At 43.9% G+C, this 20,951-nt stretch overlaps 1 protein-coding gene across 5 annotated transcripts in view; it reads left to right on the top strand.

Moving 5' to 3' along the window:
* Window positions 1–20,951, top strand: part of LOC138958794 (cytohesin-1-like) — an 81,374-nt gene that overhangs the window by 33,920 nt on the left and 26,503 nt on the right. For all 5 annotated transcript variants that reach the window (XR_011453512.1, XM_070330085.1, XM_070330084.1 and 2 more), the window contains 4 exons: window positions 4,236–4,302; window positions 19,569–19,687; window positions 20,324–20,404; window positions 20,737–20,849. Coding sequence is in view for 4 of the 5 variants with exons in the window: in XM_070330085.1 (XP_070186186.1) it covers window positions 4,236–4,302; window positions 19,569–19,687; window positions 20,324–20,404; window positions 20,737–20,849 (380 nt within the window). In the remaining variant the exon portion in view is untranslated. The remainder of the gene's footprint in view (window positions 1–4,235; window positions 4,303–19,568; window positions 19,688–20,323; window positions 20,405–20,736; window positions 20,850–20,951) is intronic.

Below are 20,951 nucleotides of genomic sequence, written 5' to 3'. Positions count from 1 at the left end.
CTCTTCTGTCGGTATGCATTGGTTTAAAAAGATATTATTGCCAGGATGTATCAGACATCGTCTGTTCGCTTGAGTGTTCGACCTTGTGTTCTCTTGTTCTTCTCCTATCTGAGAATAAGAGTATTCGATTCGGCTTCATTTGTGCTCGATGTGCTTTGCAGGCGGCGTTTGTCTTCAAGGAATGGTGGAAGTCTTTCCATATATTGGGTCTTAGGCACAGTAAACGGAGTTGTCAAATTTTAGTTGGAGTGAGTGTGTGTGTGTGTGTGTGTGTGTGTGGGGGGGGGGGGGTGGTTAGTTGCCGCATTGACTGGCCTACCTCTGTTGTCATTGTTGTAGTGTTATTTTGTTGTCATTCTTTACGATCTTGTTCGCTGGTTTAGATCACCGAGTGCCTTTCCTCATCTCATCCCTTCCTCCCTCCGTCCCCGTCATTAGATTTGTTCCGTGTCTGCCCTCGCGTGACAACCAGACACGCATCAGAAACATCCCGACACGGTCAATGGACACCAACTCTTCATTACCAACTTAAGTGTTACGTTTACTGTCACGTGAGTAGCTGTTAGGAGAGACTGTATGAGAGAGAGAGAGAGAGAGAGAGAGAGAGAGAGAGAGAGAGAGAGAGAGAGAGAGACAGAGACAGAGAGAGATCTTGCACCCTTCATTTGGACAGAAATGCTTTAACTGTCGTTTGTTCCCCGTCGCGATATAACCTTGAATGGTTGAAAACGACGTTAAACACCAAATAAAGAAAGGAAGGAAGAAAGTCGTTTGTTCCGGCATTTGTCTCTAGAAGAGAGATGCGCCAGAAAATCTAATTTGCTGTGGTATGGTTGAAGGGAAAAGTGTTGCGCTGGTCCTGCCACTGGACTGCGAAAACTGTTCTCGCCTTTTTTGTAGGGCGCTATGGATGAGAGGATGGTTGCCTGGTTCCCTGTAAAAGATACACTTTAGTGTCACACGCTTAGAAGTTTGTTCTCTAAAGTTGATCAAAATAATACCGGTCACGAAAGGACTCCTGCAATATTGAGACATTTAACCTTGTCCTAATAGGGTGTTCGCTAATCACAGGTACCACTGCAGTAGCTGTTTACGACAGAGGAATCGTAACTAACCTACCGTCATTCCCCAAGACTGATTCAGGGGCACTTTTCGGGCGTTTTTGACTCACATGCGAAGCAAAAGTGAGTCTATGTACTCACCCGAGTCGTCCGTCCGTCCGGACGTCCGGAAAACTTTAACGTTGGATATTTCTTGGACACTATTCAGTCTCTCAGTACCAAATTTGGCAAGATGGTGTATGATGACAAGGCCCCAATAAACATACATAGCATCTTGACCTTGCTTCAAGGTCAAGGTCGCAGGGGCCATAAATGTTACCTAAAAAACAGCTATTTTTCACATTTTTCCCATTTTCTCTGAAGTTTTTGAGATTCAATACCTCACCTATATATGATATATAGGGCAAAGTAAGCCCCATCTTTTGATACCGGTTTGGTTTACCTTGCTTCAAGGTCAAGGTCACAGGAGCTCTTCAAAGTTGGATTGTATACATATTTTGAAGTGACCTTGACCCTGAACTATGGAAGATAACTGTTTCAAACTTAAAAATTATGTGGGGCACATGTTATGCTTTCATCATGAGACACATTTGGTCACATATGATCAAGGTCAAGGTCACTTTGACCCTTATGAAATGTGACCAAAATAAGGTAGTGAACCACTAAAAGTGACCATATCTCATGGTAGAAAGAGCCAATAAGCACCATTGTACTTCCTATGTCTTGAATTAACAGCTTTGTGTTGCATGACCTTGGATGACCTTGACCTTGGGTCAAGGTCACATGTATTTTGGTAGGAAAAATGTGTAAAGCATGTGAGTCGTATGGGCTTTGCCCTTGTTATTTATTTATTTTCAAATTATAGACCTTACTTATGCTAAGGCATCGTAAACTTCTGTCTTCTGTCTCTCTCTTCCACTGTCGCTCGATCAATGCTAGGTAGTCGCGTAATTAGTTAACTGTCAATCAATGTCGTCAACTCGTTTCCGGAAAGTTCTCCAGTCGTGGGTTTTTTGTCAGTCACCAGTGACGGGTGTATGGACACGTAATTTGAAGTCCTGGCGACTGCCTGACTGTCCCGAGGCATGCCAATTACCATGACATGAACTTTTAACCCTAGAAAATTTGTCTGACGTTATGTAACCCTAAATTAAGGGATGTAGAGAGAGAGAGAGAGAGAGAGAGAGAGAGAGAGAGAGAGAGAGAGAGAGAGAGAGAGAGAGAGAGAGAGAGAGAGAGAGAGAGAGAGAGAGAGAGGGGGGGGGGGGGGGGCACTGATTTTGTTAAGGATTTGGCTTTGTCATATGAACCTCTAAATCGAGGAACTACCTTACTGGAAAAGCGTGCAGGACCGGAAACAACCACTTCCTGTCGCAACCTGTGTGTGTGTGTGTGTGTGTGTGTGTGTGTGTGTGTGTGTGTGTGTGTGTGTGTGTGAGAGAGAGATTGATCTCTTTCAAAAGGTTTGGCTTGGTGATTTGAACACATGGCCCGAGATACAGCCTTCCTAAAAAAAAAAAAAAGCCTTCAGGGCAGAAACATGATCCAACTTCTTACCCTACCTAGAGAGAACGTGGGTGGGAGAGAGTCAGAGAGAGAGTAGCAGGGAGAGGAGGAGGGTTGGAGATGCGACATTGAGACTGGCTTTTTTTTTTTTTTTCCAGCCATGTGCCTTGAAACATCCAAGTTTTGGATGATTTCACGCACTGCATTTTATCCCTTGTCTCTCTCGACGATAATGATTACGGAAGTTACCGAAAATTTGTCAGTGTTTGACCTTTCATAACTGAAAACCCAGGCCCCGGCTGAGGGGAAATTGTCAGGATCTTATTAAAGATGAGAGCAGTGATTGGGCTGGCATTTAACATCTGGAGAATCTCTAACCCTCTGGTTCCATGATGACGACCTTTGGGAGGCTGCCTGTGTCATTTGCAGCAGACACGGAGAGATCAACAGTCAATGGCTTGATTACTTGCATCTGATGCTGCTAGGGGTGTCATCCGGTTCAGCTGGAACAAACTGAAGATGTGCTGCAAGGGCATGAAGTCATTGTCTGGACGTATAGAACATAGTACAGCTTTCTGGCAAGGTCGAAACAGTTCTTTGTTTATCATTGAAAGCCTGGCCCCCCGCGGGTTAGGGCGAGTCCCATATTGGTTGGGACGAGAAAGAATTTACCCGATGCTCCCCAGCATGTCGTAAGAGGCGACTAACGGATTCTGTTTCTCCTTTTACCCTTGTTAAGCGTTTCTTGTGTAGAATATAGTCAATGTTTGTAAAGATTTTAGTCAAGCAGTATGTAAGAAATGTTAAGTCCTTTATACTGGAAACTTGCATTCTCCCAGTAAGGTCATATATTGTACTACGTTGCAAGCCCCTGGAGCAAATGTTTGATTAGTGCTTTTGTGAACAAGAAACAATTGACAAGTGGCTCTATCCCATCACCCCCCTTCCCTCCGTCGCGATATAACCTTGAACGGTTGAAAACGACGTTAAACACCAAATAAAGAAATTGAAAGCCTGGAGGGGTTGAGGAATGAGGTGGGGGCGAAGGGAGAACTGTTGCAGGAACTTCCTGTCTGGCATTCTGTTCGTGTTTGTTTGCGTTGATCATCTGCATACAAATGGTGCTCAGTGCAGTTCTTTTGACGTGTGCACATCTTTTGCCAATACGGTTTGAAGGTACTGCTCAAGATAATAGATAGAGCTGTTGTTTTTATCTTATCCGAGTTCCATTAAGGGGCTCTGTGAAGCTTGATCTCCTTTAAGAAGAAAGTGTTATAAATACCCCTCTTTGCGAAGCTCTGCTGTCACTAATGAGTCTTATTCACTGCGGAGGTTATTTTTACGATCGTTGATTCTTGATAACTTGGATGTTGTGTGTCATCGATGTATTACTTTTGTTTGTCCTGTTCTGATTTCCTTCTCCCAACAGCACGCTACTGCCTGGGCGCAAGAGAGAGTTAGAGAGAGAGAGAGAGAGAGGGGGAGGGAGTGAGGGAGGGCGGGGCGCACTCGACATTGAAGTTAAATTGAATGGTCTTAAACAGTTTTACAGAAGGAAATCACAAGCAATTTTATGCTTCTTTGCAGCAATAAGTTAGTATGATGAAGAATGCTCTTCAGCTGAGTTTTGGCGACTGAGATTTACATTTTCATATTTTCTGTTTTCAGCAAACCAGACCCCAAAGCCAAAGAAATCTCCATCGGGAGAAAGAAATTCAACATGGATCCCAAGAAGGTAATGTATATATGTCCTTTGAAAACATTGCAGCCCTCTTGTCTTGTCTTGCCTGTGTCGTGTCTTATCTTGTAGTGTCTCCTGTCTTGCGTTGTCTCGCCTGTATTTTGTCCTGTCCTGTCCTGTCCTGTCCTGTCTTGTCTTGTCTTGTCTTGTCTTGTCTTGTCTTGTCTTGTCTTGTCTTGTCTTGTCTTGTCTTGTCTTTTCGTGTCTTTTCGTGTCTTATCTTGTAGTGTCTCCTGTCTTGTGTTGTCTCGCCTGTATTCTGTCTTGTCTTGTCTTGTCTTGTCTTGCATGCCATGATTTTTTTGTGTCTTTCAAACAAAAACAGAACAGATCTTACCAGAAGGATCGTTTCCTCGATCTTTTCCTTGCCCCCGAATTTCCATTGCAAAGCATGTCACAGAAAATTGCTCAGAATCGTTGACAGTTTATTCATAAGCCTCCGAGTCTCTAGTCGGTGTTCGAGCAGAAAATCGTGAAAAGGACGAAAGATAAAAAAATAAAATTTAAAAAAAACAGCCCTAGAATATCCGTCAGCCATAGCAATAAAATTCCAGCCCCATAGTGCAGCACTGATAAAATAAAATAAAAAAAAAACACAAAAAAAACCCGTCTTTCCAACTAGAACATTACAGTAGTTATGCCAGTTGGTGAGGGATGTTTTTTTTTCCTCTCCCGAAGTTGTTTTTCCCCAAACTGGAAAAGGCTGAATAATTGTCTAAGACAACAGAGATGGCATAGGGATTATTCATCGATGACCGATACCCACAGAAAGGAAGATTCTTTGCGTTATGCAAACAGACAATATGCTTTTTTTTCGAAAGGAGGACACGTTCGAATGTTATTTTCGTCAGTATTCTCATGCATTGTTTTGTCGATAAGGCTGCAGACTGTGTTTATAATAGGTGGAGTTTCCGTCACTTCGTAAATGTCTCTTTCCCCTCAGCGGGTGTTTGTGTCTAATTTGAAAATGTTCGTGGTGTTTCTTGTAACTCTACCCTTACCCCCGCCCGTTCCCCTTTGCGATTGAAGGTTGTATTGGTGTAAATTTCGTTTTTGATACTCCCTCGGTGACGTTTGATCTCCCTCCCTGACATATGTTGCAAGCGTGAGCTCGTTGATTAACTCCAAAATGTCAAGCCCCGTGGGAATTTCGTTATTTTCGAAGACCTCTGAGAAGTTTTTGCACATCATTCCCTATGTCGGACACTATCAATAACTTTGTAGATGCACGCAAGTAAATCTGCGGTGAATTTTCAGCAGATTAATATGAGCGAAGAAATTCTTATCAGACACTGAATCTTTTTACATTAAGTCAAGGTTTTATTTTTATTTCAATTATTGTCTCACTATTTTATTCGTTAGTTCGTCGGTGTGTTCGTGTGTGCTTGGTTCGCATCTGAGATGAGCAGGCAGGCGGTTTGGTCCGTATCCCGCAGTAGACAAAACCTTTCCCGATGCGGAAATGTTCTTCTTCCTCCTCCTTCCCCCGCTTTTGCAGCTGAAACTTATCCATTAGACCTGGAATAAAGTCTTCTCCTCCACTGTTCCTCGATGCAACAGTTTTCATAATCTCACAGTTGTGCTCCTTTTCCTTTCCCCAAGGCAAGGCACAATGCCAATGGCTGAATCGAGGAAGTTGGGTCTAATGGTTCTCTCTCTTTCCTGGCATTTGCCTATTAACTGCCATTAGCACGAAATCCCTCTCACCATGTCTCCCCTGATGGTCTTTTGGGCGGGCGTCAAAAGTTGATGCCATTAATCTGCTGTTGCACTTTGACTCCACTTAGAAGTTTAAACGACTTTGCTACCTTTCTGCTCCAATCATTTTCGGCATCGTAGTGACCGTTGCTGGTAAGGGATATAGCAAATCTATGCCACCGTGTGAATTCTGCAGTTAAGTCATAGGTCGAGATGAGTGAAACACTTGCTAACAGTTCCTTGTACTGGACTGGACATGCTGAAGAAATTCAGTATTTCACGAAGTCAAAAACAGTTTGTAAAACTATACATGAAGGTTCAAAGCAAGTGCAATGTTTTCTTCTTCTTTAAGTCTGCGAAAAGGCAGTGCAGTGTATGTTTTTGTAGAAAACAGAGACACAAATTCAGTTAAAACGTTGCAAACAATTATTGTTTCCAAAAACTGAGTGCGTTCCTGTTAAACTGTGGATAAACTACGATACGAAACACCGGTCATTAACAAATTTTCGTTCACAGAAAACAGTACTTTGCCATTGTTCAGCTAGTCGCACAAATTGACCAATCGTTTACTTGTTTGTTAGTTTTCCTTTTCCTTTCCGTCAGCTTTTCTGTGTGCGCTTCCTCGTTCAAAGGTCCAGTAACAAGTATCAAATAGTAATTCCGGCTGTGGAAAACAATAGTGAATCTTCATGTTGTTAAATCCCGCGCGCGCGTTTGTAATGTGTGTGCGCGTGTGTGCGCGTGCGTGTTGCGTGCGTGCGTGAACTCTTTGCCATTTACCCTATACCGTTAGGGCATGTCAAAGTACTGATGAATTTCTAATTACGGAGCGTCGTTTATCAGCTTCAAACTGAGAGCTGGACATGCTGACTAAGAACTATAAAGTGGACAGGACGCATTCTCTCCCGCAGAAGTGTGCGTATATGTAACAAGGGAACACCAACTATAGCGCCTCGCCAATCCTTTGTTAGTCGGCTCGAGCATTTTTTTCTTCTTTTTTTTGTGTCACTGTATTGGCGGGCTGGAGTGGCTAACTTTGGCAGTGTGCCACACCATAGACTGACAGCCTCGCTAGTGCTAGCAGCTTTCCCTCTTGTACCTCCTTTGTTTAAAAACCTACCTTGTGTGTAAGTAATGGATGTGTTGACTGACTCGTCTGACTGTCGGCCTTCTGCGGATGGGAGATTAAGTGTGTAGTAGGAAGAGAATGGTGGGGGGGGGGGGGGGGGGGGGTGAAGAGAGTAATTATGTCACACCTGAAGTTGAAGAGTTCAGCATCAGTATGACTTTGTCAGTTGCTGACATGAAGGGTAAAGAAGTGTGTGTGTGTGTGTGTTTGTATGCGTGAGTGTATGCGTGTGTGCTTGTGCATTGTGTGCACGCCTGTTTGTTGGAATTGGATTAGGGAAAGGGTGACGGCACTCTTTTATGAACGATGTAGTTCCAGAGTCAGGATGTGTTTTACAACTCCTTCCTTCCTGCGTATACATGTATTTCAACAGTATCACCATTAATACATGGGAATAAGAATGAAAGCTGGTTGGTATTAGTGGCCTGGACAGATATATCGGGGACAGTTAATGGTCGTTTTTGTACATTCTACAACGCCTTCAGGAAAGGAAGGGGGGGGGGGGGTGAGGGGCGGGCCGGCCGGTATTGCAGAACAAAGAAAATGTAGGAAGGGCAAGAGAGGGAGGGATAGGTCAAAGTTGTGGTAAACTACGAATTAACACCCCCCCCCCCCCAGCTCCATCCCCCGCAAGACTTACGGTATTCGTAAATCGATCAGATAACGCGGAGAAAATCTGCAGCTCCCGACGAACTCCATGGTGCCCATCCTTTCTAGCATCCGACCCTGGGTGACCATTGCCATCAGTTTGTTACCATGGTAATGGCACTAACACGAAGTAACCTCCCCTTTGTATCCGCCTTTCCCAGATCCCCATCCCCATAAAATTATCTCCATCTTTCTGTCTCTGCAGGCTACAGACACAACGTTTCAGACATACACACACACCTACACACGCACGTTCGCACACGACACAAAACACACACACATGCACACACACACACACACCTCGCCAAATGAATGTCTCTACAAACTTTGCCCTTGAAGGTCTTTGGGAATCACCAATTTCCTTGAAAGCTCGAGACACTCAAAAGCTCCTTTGGGTGTCCGCGTACAACGGCCAATCAGTTGTAGTATGGGATGCTCGCGGAGCTTTTCGTCCGATGAAACCGCAGTGACAGACGTGCAGGATTTGAGAAGACCCCAATCGAGACGCTAAGAGGATTTGGTCTATGCAGCGAGGGAGGAAGAACTGTCTCTGCTCGTGCGATAGATAATTGAGAACTGAGTATGGGCAAAGGAGGCTGTATGCATTGTAATACGAAAAGAAGGAAGATTTTTTGTTTGTTTGTTTAACGCCCAGCCGACCACGAAGGGCCATATCAGGGCGGTGCTGCTTTGACATATAACGTGCGCCACACACAAGACTGAAGTCGCAGCACAGGCTTCATGTCTTACCCAGTCACATTATTCTGACACCGGACCAACCAGTCCTAGCACTAACCCCATAATGCCAGACGCCAGGCGGAGCAGCCACTAGATTGCCAATTTTAAAGTCTTAGGTGTGACCCGGCCGGGGTTCGAACCCACGACCTCCCGATCACGGGGCGAACGCCTTACCACTAGGCCAACCGTGCCGGTCAAAAGAAGGGAGATAGGTTCGATCTTCTCTTGGAAACTTCGTGAATTCATCTTATTCGTCCCTTTATTGGGTCAGGCAGCGAATAAGAACTATTTGCAGGGATCCGCAGTTGACCCCCCCACCCCTTTTGATTTAAGACCCCCCACTTCCCTCTTTTTTTCTCGTTAGTTTGATTATTTATTTTATTTCGTTTTAGTCAGGATGTTTCTTTTTTGTCAAGTTTAGCTTATTCAGGCAGCGTCGTGTGGAATTCTCTCCCGTAATTTGTTCCAGTCCCAATGAGTCTCAATACTTTAAAAAAAAAACCCACCTTTCATTGTATTAAAGTCTGCAAATGATTACATCTCCCTCCTTTTTATGGCCGCCCAAAACCCTACGAACTTCAGGCTTTAACTGAAGGTTCCACTGTAAAACAAGAAGAACAAAGATATGGCCCCAGGAGCAACTGTCCTACGGCCGTACGGGTGTCTTCTTCTTCGCGCTTTGAGAAGGTCTTGTTTTCTGCTACTAGCAGCACGTGCCATTTTGAAAGGTTCCTGTCACGTCGGGTTGCTCGCAGGGGTGCAATGGATGCCATATGCGTTCCTCATGATTCAGACAAATAACGGGGCGCTGTACTTCTGTTGTTCTGCACATTTTCCCGGAATGTCTCCTCAGCATGCACTTGCCTCCATTGTGCAAGGATGGACGTATGCAACTTCATTGTCGAACGGAGAAGGAGGAAAAAGGAAGGAGACGGAAGGAGAGAGGCGGGAGTGACGGAAATGGTGCCAAGCGCGATTCATTTGGATGACATTTTTCAAAAAAAAAGTGTTGTTCTTGCTGGCTCATTGTTTTATGGGTACAAGGGAAAGTGAAAAAGAAGTAAAGATAGAGGCGGATTCACGGACGTGATGCCAGTCAAGAAATATTTTGATCAGCGAAAAAGTAGGGCCTTTTGATGCTAGAGTTTTTTCTATTGAGAAGAAGAATAATAAGGAAAAGAAAGAGGCGGAGGGACACAAATGGTGCTATTTGAGATCAATTTTGATGAAATCGTGTGAAAAGGCACGTTTTTCCTTCCTCCTAAATCAAATGTCAAGGCAATTTCTCCATCTTTACTCTTGCAAGCAGGAAGTTTCTGCGCCGGAAGCGTCAAATGTATTGTGAAATTGAAATGCATGTGCAACTGTTGCGCTTTTCACTTCTAGTTATATTCACGTGTACATGGGTGCAACTGCTGTTCTTTTCGTTCAGTTTGTGTACTCTCTTTTTGAGAGCGTGCGTTGTTAGTTTTGAAAGAAAGGCAAAGGGGTGGAGAACGGTCGTTACACCCACCTTTTCCCCCTCCTCCCCCCTCCGCTTACATGCATCTGCTGCGCCTTTTAAATGAATATTGTTCCCTACTATGTGGTCAAGCCAAATTACTGAGCGATGGCATGTTCTGGTTTTTTTCCCAGAAAAGCCTTGCGGTATCCTTCCTCATCCCCCCCCCCCCCCCCCATCCATTGCACTCCCCCAAACTCCTCCCTTGCCCCACCTCCCCCCTCCCCCTCCCCCCCCCCCCCCCTTCACCTTCATCAAGCCCAACGCTACCCAAAGTCGTCGTTTGTCGGTTCGTTTTCCTGTTGATCTAATGATATTATAGTCACAATACTGCTTCTGTTTCGAACTCTCTCATGTAAATACTTGTTCCATTGCCTGATTGTCTGATTCTCCTGCTGATCATTCCCCGCTCAACTGGGAAGTTGTCACGGTCGTTATTGCATGGGTGTGAAACCCAAATCCCATTACAGTTTTCTTTCCGAAACCAATGACGCATGATTACTTCTGATAATCAATTATTCAGCGTCGCCGATGGAGGGAGGCTGCAACGAATTAACAGATTAATTATTTGTTTTGAACTTATTGTGAGAGAGAGAGAGAGAGAGAGAGAGAGAGAGAGAGAGAGAGAGAGAGAGAGAGAGAGAGAGAGAGAGAGAGAGAGAGAGAGAGAGAGAGAGAGAGAGAGAGAGAGAATTCTTTATTTTACGAGGGTAACAGAATAAGCATTGGTATACTTTTTTGCATCTGGCCCTCGCCCTAAAGAGGGACTAAATCTACTATAATAACTAATATTGCTATTTCATATGTTACGTGGATTTCCATTGGTCAATTGGGCAAAACTGAGCTCATTGTAAAAAGTGATATCGACGACATTTCCGTCGATATCAGTTTTGATATCGACGACCTCTTTATTGCTTCCCCACTTCAAAAACAAAAACACCTGAATTTAAAAACAAACAAATATATATGAAAATGTAATGATCCCAGAATTTAGTTGAGCAAGTGACTGAAGATTTTTTGAAAGAAAAGACATTTTTAAATACTGAAAAGTACAAGAAAAGAGTGAACAAAAAGAAATAATAATCAGAGGGAGGGATGTGGAACAGCCAAAACTGAGACAAATACTTTTGTAATTTCTGTACAGTAAATACAAAATGTCTAGAGAATTAGCAATATATCTAAGAGAGAGAGAGAGAGAGAGAGAGAGAGAGGGTTCTTGTACATCCCTCATTTTGGAGAGTAATAATAAGTTGATGACGTTTTTGATTGTGAACAAATTAAATTAATTTACTTTGTCGACTTGTATCGCCACTGATTCATTCAGTGTTGTTTTGTCTACCGCCGATTCAGTCATAGTTTAGTCTGTCTGGTGGTTACTTGTCTAATTTGTTTTGTTTTGTCTACTGTTAATTCAGAGCGGACAGTAACCAATTGTATAGTCTGTGAGCCGCAGTAAACGACTGTCTGTAAATCTGCATGTTCGCGTGTCGTACTCTGTTTGGACGGGTCGCTCATGCAGTAATCACCTCCCAACACGCAACATCGTGTCGATGTTAAGTTCCCTTCTAGCTTACACTACATATTTACAGACAGACCCTCCTCCCGCTGTCAATTGTCATCACTACCTCAGACTTTCTTTTTTTCCTGTTTTTTTTGTCAGTTTGTTTGTTTTGTTACAAAGATGATAGATCGTATTGGTGCTGATAGCCAACTTAATCTCGAGAACTCTGAGAAAGTAGATAGTCTGGTAATCAGCCTGGGCAAGGGAATGGTTCAGAACGACCTATTTTCGTAAAAAGAAGCAGATAACCAAAATTAATCCAACACCGGAAATCACGCACAGCGTTGATGCTCAAAACCTCCCATTTTTAACAGTTAGTAAACTTAACCCTCACTCTGAGCCCAGAAAAAAAGACTTATCAAGGGTTTCCGTCAACTCTTCGACGCCCCAGCAGATTTGTGCCAGACCGCTATCTTGGGTACCAGAAATAGGTGCGGGTATCTTATGGAGTTGAAGATGGGTTGGGGGTCAAACATCAAACGCCAACAGGTTGCTGGTGGGAAAAGGTGTATGAGGTGAGGTTGAAGAGAAAATCCAGGCATCAACATCAAACCAAGACGAAATATGTGTTTTGCAGCAAGGCCCTGAGACTATCTATCCTCATTCATTCCCTTACTACTATCAATGTGATACAGGTAAACAATTTTGTGTTTGAGCATCCGTTCAGAAATGTTGATGTGCTTTGATCTGTTAATCCTGCCTCACCCACTGCCACTGGCCTATCCGTGACAATCTTTCCAACATGATACTCATAGTCATAAGAGTATCTGTTCTGTACTTGTGATGGAGGTTGATGTTGTGCCCTTCACATGTTTTGTTCGTTGACAGCTTGGTCAGACATAAACAGGCCACAGATGAAAGACGCTGTTAGAGCCTCTTTTAAAAGGGATCCGAGGAACCCCTCGACCTCTTTACTCCCAGGGTATACTTGTAACAGAAAAGTGTCAGTTCAGAACTTCTGATGAAGTTTGGTTTGGTCTGCTACCCTTCATTTTTGACTCACATGCGAAGCAAAAGTGAGTCTATGTACTCACCCGAGTCGTCCGTCCGTCCGTCCGTCCGTCCGTCCGTCCGTCCGGAAAACTTTAACGTTGGATATTTCTTGGACACTATTCAGTCTATCAGTACCAAATTTGGCAAGATGGTGTATGATGACAAGGCCCCAAAAAACATACATAGCATCTTGACCTTGCTTCAAGGTCAAGGTCGCAGGGGCCATAAATGTTGTCTAAAAAACAGCTATTTTTCACATTTTTCCCATTTTCTCTGAAGTTTTTGAGATTTAATACCTCACCTATATATGATATATAGGGCAAAGTAAGCCCCATCTTTTGATACCAGTTTGGTTTACCTTGCTTCAAGGTCAAGGTCACAGGAGCTCTTCAAAGTTGGATTGTATACATATTTTGAAGTGATCTTGACCCTGAACTATGGAAGATAACTGTTTCAAACTTAAAAATTATGTGGGGCACATGTTATGCTTTCATCATGAGACACATTTGGTCACATATGATCAAGGTCAAGGTCACTTTGACCCTTATGAAATGTGACCAAAATAAGGTAGTGAACCACTAAAAGTGACCATATCTCATGGTAGAAAGAGCCAATAAGCACCATTGTACTTCCTATGTCTTGAATTAACAGCTTTGTGTTGCATGACCTTGGATGACCTTGACCTTGGGTCAAGGTCACATGTATTTTGGTAGGAAAAATGTGTAAAGCAGTTCTTAGTGTATGATGTCATTGCTAGGTTTAGCTGAAGGTCAAGGTCATGTAAAGGTCAAGCATGTGAGTCGTATGGGCTTTGCCCTTCTTGTTCCGTAGAAAGATGAGCCTGCTCAAAATAGTGTTATCGAGTGTCCTTGAGAAGGTCTCAGATACTCGGATTTGAAAGACTTAAGTTATGTCTGACCTGTTCTATATGCGGTATCTGAGGTAAAGCCGTTGAAAAGTGCAGGATTCCGAAACTTTTATTTGCACGCAAGTATTACGCAGTTGACGTCTACAGGTGTATCGATTCTGATTAAGTTCTGTCTGCGTCCCTTCTGTTTTTTTCTGAGATCAAAACCAGACATTGAACAAATGACAGGTGCAGATCTGTTGGTTTAACCGTAAAGCAGGAGGGAAAACTACAGGTACCAAGATGAAACAAGCCAACCAAATTGATTACAAGTAAGCGCTTTAAAGTTATACCCTTGATCAGTGTCAGTCTGTCAATTCTGATGTTGTTCAATCACTTGCTCTTGGTTTTACTGTCTAGAGCAATGTCAGAGACGAAACAAAGCAGGCGTAGAACTGGACTGGAGCCTGCAGACAATGACGTGTTGGCAAGCATATGTTTTGTGTCAAAATTCTACCTTTGGTACTAGCGTATCAAATTAATTAGATATGGTTTCTTGATCTTTGAACACTCTTTGCTTACGAAGCAGGAGAGGGGCTTATACACCAACAGATGGTTTCAGACTTGTTCCAAATGTATCAAATTAAATTTGTTTGTTAGTTAGCTCTTGACTCCTCCCCTGTATTGCACATGCAAGGTGTTTGCATGTTGTATGCAGCAATACTGACAGTAGGAAAACGTCTTAACCTACCAAGGTCAAGCACCTTTTTGCCAAGTGAGCGGATAATGTGCACGCCAGCAAGTGTTTTCCAGGGTTCACCTTTGATGTTGGTGAATCAGCCCTGATGAGGTTTGATGCCTTGGCCACAATTTCGCTGTTGAGCGCACAGCCATGAATTATATCAAACAGGTTGCTCGTGGAACCTGTATGATAGGACGAGGTCGTCTGCAGCGGTTTGTGTGTGGTGTGGGGAGGGGTGGTGGTGGTGGTGGTGGTGGTGTGTATTATGGATTTAGGGGATGATGGTGGTGTGTGTGGGGGGGGGATGATGGTGGTGTGTGTGTGCGCGGGGGGGGGGGGGGGTTCTTGTGAGTGTGCGAGTTAGGTTATGGAGTTGACCAATCTGTCCTTGAGAGAATCGCGTTATCAAACGTAGCATTCCTGGTACTTCGTTTAATTCATTTTGAACTTGCAATCTTACGTATGACTTCTCTTTTCCGGGTATGATGTAAGACTCAGGGGGGAAACAGTGCGAAGCTATAGCGTCTGTGATGAGCGGAAAATGTGAATACCCGCAAGTGTTTTTCAGGGTATACGCTTGATCTTGGTGTATGGTGATATTCAGTCTTGTTTGCCTTCCATTTTCCAGCTGAGAGGAAGGCTAGACATCAAACGAGCTGCTGATTACAGGTTAGGAGGGACCATGTGATGCTACTCCAGTCGGCTAACGAACGATATGAAGATCACCAGCAGTGCCATAATGCAGACACAGGCCTTTGGTTGGGTGTTTTGATGAGATTGTATCAAAGTAAAGCGTAGGGTAGTATTCAGTTCTTCTTTGACTTTGTATTCTTTCATCATTTGATTGCTGGAAGAGAAGCGATTTGGCGCCACTTTGCAGGTGGTCACTAGAGAGCGCCTTTCCATGGTTTGGTTCTACAGGCAGCATGCATGTCTCATTTGCTTGTATTGTGGTTCAGCGCAAATAATTGTGATTTGCCCTATTTGAATATGTAAGCTCATTTTACAAGTGTCATGTACAATCATGTTTGTCCGGAGAGAGAGACACACACACACAGAGACAGAGAGAGAGAGAGAGCGAGCGAGCGAGCGAGCACCGTGCTTATGGGATGAAAGAGGTAATGAGTAAAGCTTTCTTCCAAACTTTTAGATCCTTCGCTACACGAAGAAATCCGACAAGCTCAACACCCGTACTGAACAAGAGCGTATTAGAACAATGAGCCCGTATTAGAACAATGAGCCCGTAATCCAGCAACCCCTACTATCTTGCACCCCCCCCCCCCTTCCCTCCCCTAAAAAAATCAGCATCCCGCCTTGTGGGCTTATTTAGCTAATCAGCAGAAGCCAGACCGGTGGGCTGTAGCTTTTTATCTCAGCCCGCCCTCAACTAATGAATAGTGTCAGCAACTGGGCCACGTACTAACCTTAGTTCTTTAGACAAGAGAGGAGGGGGTGGATTAGAAAGAGGCAGATGAAGTACATACACCCGGGCGTTTTAGTGGTGGAGGGGAAGGGGCGGAAGTAAAAATACTGACGAGGAAGCTAAGTCGAATTTGGTGGTGGTAGGGGGGGGGGGGGGTAATGTGGGTGTAACATGGGTGTAACATGATGTAGAGTAGCGTAAGGGGGAGGGGAGGCTATATAGATTAGGGAATTGGGGGGGGGGGGGGGGCGGCAGGAAAAGTGGAGATGAAACGTTGGGGTCCTTGGTAGTATCAAGTAAAGGTATTATGGAATAATAGCAATACATGTACTTGGCATCAGTTACCACTAAAGGACTGCTAAACAGGAAGGGGAGGAGAAGGTTGAAGTAGAGGAAACAACAAAGGAGGGGATAATTTGAGGTGGGGGGGGAGGGGGGAGGGGGGGAGGGGATAGAGAAGTGTACTGGACATTGGTAGAGTGGGGATAGGGGTCGTGGAGTGAGATTGGTAGCGGAGGTAACCAGAGAGCACCTTTACTCATTACCTCTCTCATTCTATGGGGGTCCTGGGTCCTGGAGCCACCGGGTCAGACAGGGTCAGGAGGGGGGGTCACAGGAGATTGTGGTTGCTCGTGTTTGGAGAAGACTAGAGTTTCGATGTGGTGTGAGATTGGTGTTGACTTGTAGTACACGTACAGTCAATTTCATTGTGTGACGAAAGAGTTCAAGACTTTGCTTGATTAGTCTGGTTCAGATGTGAACTCTGTAACTTTTGTGTGGGCTACAAAATTGTTGTTATTCTTGGTGGCACTTCACTGTCTGGTTCGGCAGTTTTGCGTGTGCGTCAGCTGGCATGCAATCCTGCTGGTTTTATTACTCGTGTAAGATTGTCAGTGAGCATTCTCCGGTGTGCAAACTGCGTGTGGTCCAGCAGAAGAAAAAAAAATTCCGTCACTGATGCATATCGCATGTAGAATAGAATCATTCTTTAATCAGTTCCAGAGGCCGGAAAAGTAGAGAAATGCCCTGTGACTGATCTGGCGCATGGTGAATTAAAAATAGGCACATTGATCATTGATAGTGCAGAAACTGCTCAGGTCGTATCTTTTGGATCAAAAACAAATTGATTTGTTGCAAGTTTGACGTTGACTGATGTTGGAAAGCAATGCTCTCTGTTTGTTAGAAACCCTGCTAAAAAGTGTTATTTTTTCATGTGCATCTTTTTTCCGTCAACTCTCTCTCTCTCTCTCTCTCTCTCTCTCTCTCTCTCTCTCTCTCTCTCTCTCTCTCTCTCTCTCTCTCTCTCTCTCTCTCTCTCTCTCTCTCTCTCTTTCTTTCTTTTGTTTCCATTTTTTAGGCGATCAGTGATTCTCCCGGCCTCACTTTTGAGTCATCAGTACACTCATTTTCATTCAACACTGAAGAAACGTCTAGTTCTTTGTGACTTTACCTACCTATAGAAGTTCTTCGAAAACCTGAGGAAAGCCAACCTCCGTCCCTCTTTTTCTGTTACTTTAACCTACCTGCTGCTTAATCGCCCCATACGTTTATCTAATAATGCAAGACAGTGATGGGCCAACTAATGACTGAAGGTTAGCAACTCATCCCTGTAGTGCCAGCACCCAAGGGCTACACATGCCAAGGCGATACCCATGGTCTTGACTTGAATCGATGCCAGAATTGGCCTGAGAGGAGAGATATCTTTGCTGAGAGCGTCATGCATGTTGTGGTACTTTGGTACTGTGGCTGGTAAATTGTTAAAAGGGGTAGAGTTTGGGGTGATGGATGGTAGGTGTGAGAAAGAGACTGGTTGGTGAGAGGTAGGAGTTGTTGTGGGGCTAGGGGGATTACTGTGAGAGAAGGTTGTGGGTATAGATAATTGATGTTTATGGCTTTGTTTGTAAGCATACCTGAACTGTTTTTATGGGTGTATGTGTCCATCTCTCTTTCTGAGTTTCTCTCTGTCTATCGCTCTTCCTGTCTGCATGTCTCTCTGTCTATCTCTCTCTCTCTATCTAGTATCTCTCTCTATCTCTCTATAGCTCTCTCTCCCCCTCCCCCCCCCCCCCCCCCCCCACACCTTGTTATCACCTCTTCATCTTCATTAATCCTTATCTCTGTCCTTGTTACTCCCTTCACTTCTTCTTTTCTGTTTATTCATCCCTTTTGCTGACTTTCTTCCATCCTCAGTTTCCCGTTCTGTCATACAAGTTGTCTGAAGAAACATAGAAACCTTCCAATTTGTTAGTAACATTTAATGACATTTGGACAACTGTCATGATGCCTAGCAGAAGTAGAAGTAGCGAGTATTCTGATTAGAAAGTGTCCATTAAAATAAAACTGAGCGAAAAAGCCATTCTTATCGCCCTGTTCAACACAAACATGATGCTGTTTACAAGAAGACAGGTGTGCACCCACTCGCAGGCTAGCCAGCTTTATAAATTTATATGTCAAAGGGATGCACCGAAAAATGGCTTGCATGGATGCTCCCATTACCTAGTTTATCTCCCTTCCAACAGGTCTTAGGTATCCTGTTCCCAGCTGCAAAATATCTCCCATGAAAGACAACATTGGGGAGGATGAATCTGCCCTTCTTCTTCTTATCTTCCCATAATGTCAGATCCGGGCTTTGCAATCTGCAAAGGATGAGAAGGCTCTTGGAGTTCTTCCCAGTAAAATGTAGCCACTGTTCAGTTTCCTGTCAGATTTAGAGCCTAACTTCCACGAAAAATGAGGACTCTGATAATTGTGGCATTGGCAGAGGCTGTGGGATAGCTGAGAATGTAGCTTCAGGGGGAGATGCATGCTGCTGTTTTAAAACAGTTGAATTGGTATTTGGAAGAGAGAGCTCTGTGTGTATAACTTTAGTTTGTTGAAGTTTTCTTCTGTGTGGAAAACGTCACACAGCTAACTCGCATAGTACATTGGACTTGAAATGCCAGGAACACTGACACTTTGCTGGTATGGAATAATCAGGTCCTGTTTTAGTCTGAAAGGCCAGCATATTGATTACAGAGGCAAATTAGAAACAAGATATTGCAAAAGAGACTGAGTAATTGCCACGCAGGGTATGTCATGAATTTATAGAAAGCAATAAAGATAAAGTTAATAAGTGGCTAGATTTCATAACAGGTGGCTCTCTGTACTAATAAGCCCCCAGATTTGCACCTTCAAGTTAAAGCAGTTGCCAGATAAGGTCGTCTTCTGTGAGTATGAGTACCCAACATTTATGGAAAATACTTGTGCTCATAATGTCTATGAATGACATTATGTCTATGTCTAGGGGCCTTGGTAGCTCAGTTGGTAGAACACTGGACTTGTGTTCCACGGGTAACGGGTTTGAATCCGGGTCGGGACGGACAGGGTCAGCTTTATGTGCAGACTCAGAGACAGTATCCATGTTCCACCCCCTTGTCACCACTGTGGCACATTATCATAAAAGACCTTGGTCATTCTGCCATAAGTGCAGGTGGCTGATTACACCTAAACACGCACACACCTAGTTAGCGCGACTCTGATGCTGCTAGCTTTCCACTAGGAGGAAGCAACCCAAATTTCCCAGCAATGGGACAATAAACTAAAGTAATGAAAACAAAAAAACTTTCTCTCACTGGAAAGGTAAACTTGGCATATTTGTAGGTAAACCTTCGCCTTCACTGCATCATTCCTACAGCTCAGATCCATCCTTTCTTCTTTTGTGTTTGTGGTCTGCAACTCTCACATAAGGGATAAGGCAGCTTGTCTGCCAATAAGTTGACCTGGGAGATCGAAAAGACATCCACCAAACACACCCGAGTTTCGAACCCTGAATTGAATCTACCACATGGAAGGGTGACGTCCTAACCTTGGGAGCATGCCCCTAACAGTTTTACTGTCAGGGCGATGTAAAGCAAAAAACTTATCAGCAACGTCCTAACCACGAGGCTATTGCACGCTTGGTATCCATCGTTTGACCGTGTGTGTTGTTGTGTGTGTTTCAGGGGATCCAGTACCTGATCAACAATGGTCTGGTGCTCAACACCCCAGAGGGCGTGGCCGGCTTCCTCTTCCAGGGCGAGGGACTCAACAAGACCGCCATCGGTGACTACCTGGGAGAAAAGTAAGTTTTGGCTTCAAAGAGATTCTTTTAATTTTTTATTCACATTTTTTATTGGCTCCAGCTGTGGTGGACACATCTATTACTGAATTTTAAGTAGTATAGTCTGTCCTCCTCTTCCTTTAATGTAGAATGGGAGAAGGAAGGAGTATTTCAGTTTTGCTGAATTTTAACATCCAGGGAGATTATTGCAATCTAGTTGACAGACAGACAGATACAGATTCTCTCATTCCTATCCTTCCCTGATCTCCTCCCTCCCTCCCTCCCCCCCCCCCTCTCTCTCTCTCCCTCTCTCTCTCTCTCTCTCACTCTCTCACTCTCTCTCTCTCTCTCTCTCTCTCTCTCTCTCTCTCCCCCTCCCTCTCCCCCTCCCTCTCCCCCTCCCTTTCTCTTTCCCTCCCTCTGGGTTGATTGCCAAATCTCTGTGATCCCTTAACCATAGGTTAATTGTTGATGTGTTACACGAGTACGTATAGTCAAATGTACCCAAAGTTCATCGGAAAAATGTACATGTAGTCTATCACAGTTTACCTTTTATTTGTTGCACATTCATTGTTCTGTGTTAAAAAGGAAAATGATTGAGAAGAAATCTGATTGAATAACAAATTCCTAATCAAACATTTGTGATTCATTTGACAGGATTGACTTCAACATGGCAGTGCTCAAGGCCTTTGTCAGTCTGCATGAGTTCTCCGACATGATCCTTGTCCAGGCTTTAAGGTAAGCTAGACCTTTTGTATGTTGCATTATTTATTTGTTTCAGCGGCAGTTGGTGTTGGCATGAAATGTGTCCATACATGTGTATAGTTTTGTAAAGTCGATCATTATGAACAGGTTTGACCACATCTTAGTCAAATTACCTGGGGGGCAAAACTTGACACTAAAATTCCAGAAACATTTGTTTATATACTTTACAAGGGGGAGGGGTAGTTATAGATGGATTAGGAATCATTTGTGATAGTTTGATGCCGCTTCATTGTTAGGGATGCGTGGTTTTCTTCCTGTTAAAGTGCTGTTTTTCTGTTACACATGCATGTGTCTGTGAATTGCAGGCAGTTTCTATGGAGTTTCCGTCTACCTGGCGAGGCCCAGAAGATCGATCGCATGATGGAGTGCTTTGCTGCACGCTATTGTGAGCTCAACCCAGGGGTCTTCACAAACACAGGTAACACTGAAGTCAATTTTCTCTGCAGTTTTTATTCCCGTGTCTTTTCTTTTTGACCTCTGCAATAAGATAGCTGATCTGGCAGCCTTCTTTCCTTCCTTG

Source organism: Littorina saxatilis, linkage group LG2 (genome assembly GCF_037325665.1).
Source record: "Littorina saxatilis isolate snail1 linkage group LG2, US_GU_Lsax_2.0, whole genome shotgun sequence".
NCBI classification, from domain to species: Eukaryota; Metazoa; Mollusca; class Gastropoda; order Littorinimorpha; family Littorinidae; genus Littorina; species Littorina saxatilis.
The sequence above is the reverse complement of the archived record's forward strand: the minus strand, read 5'-3'. Positions and strand labels throughout refer to the sequence as shown.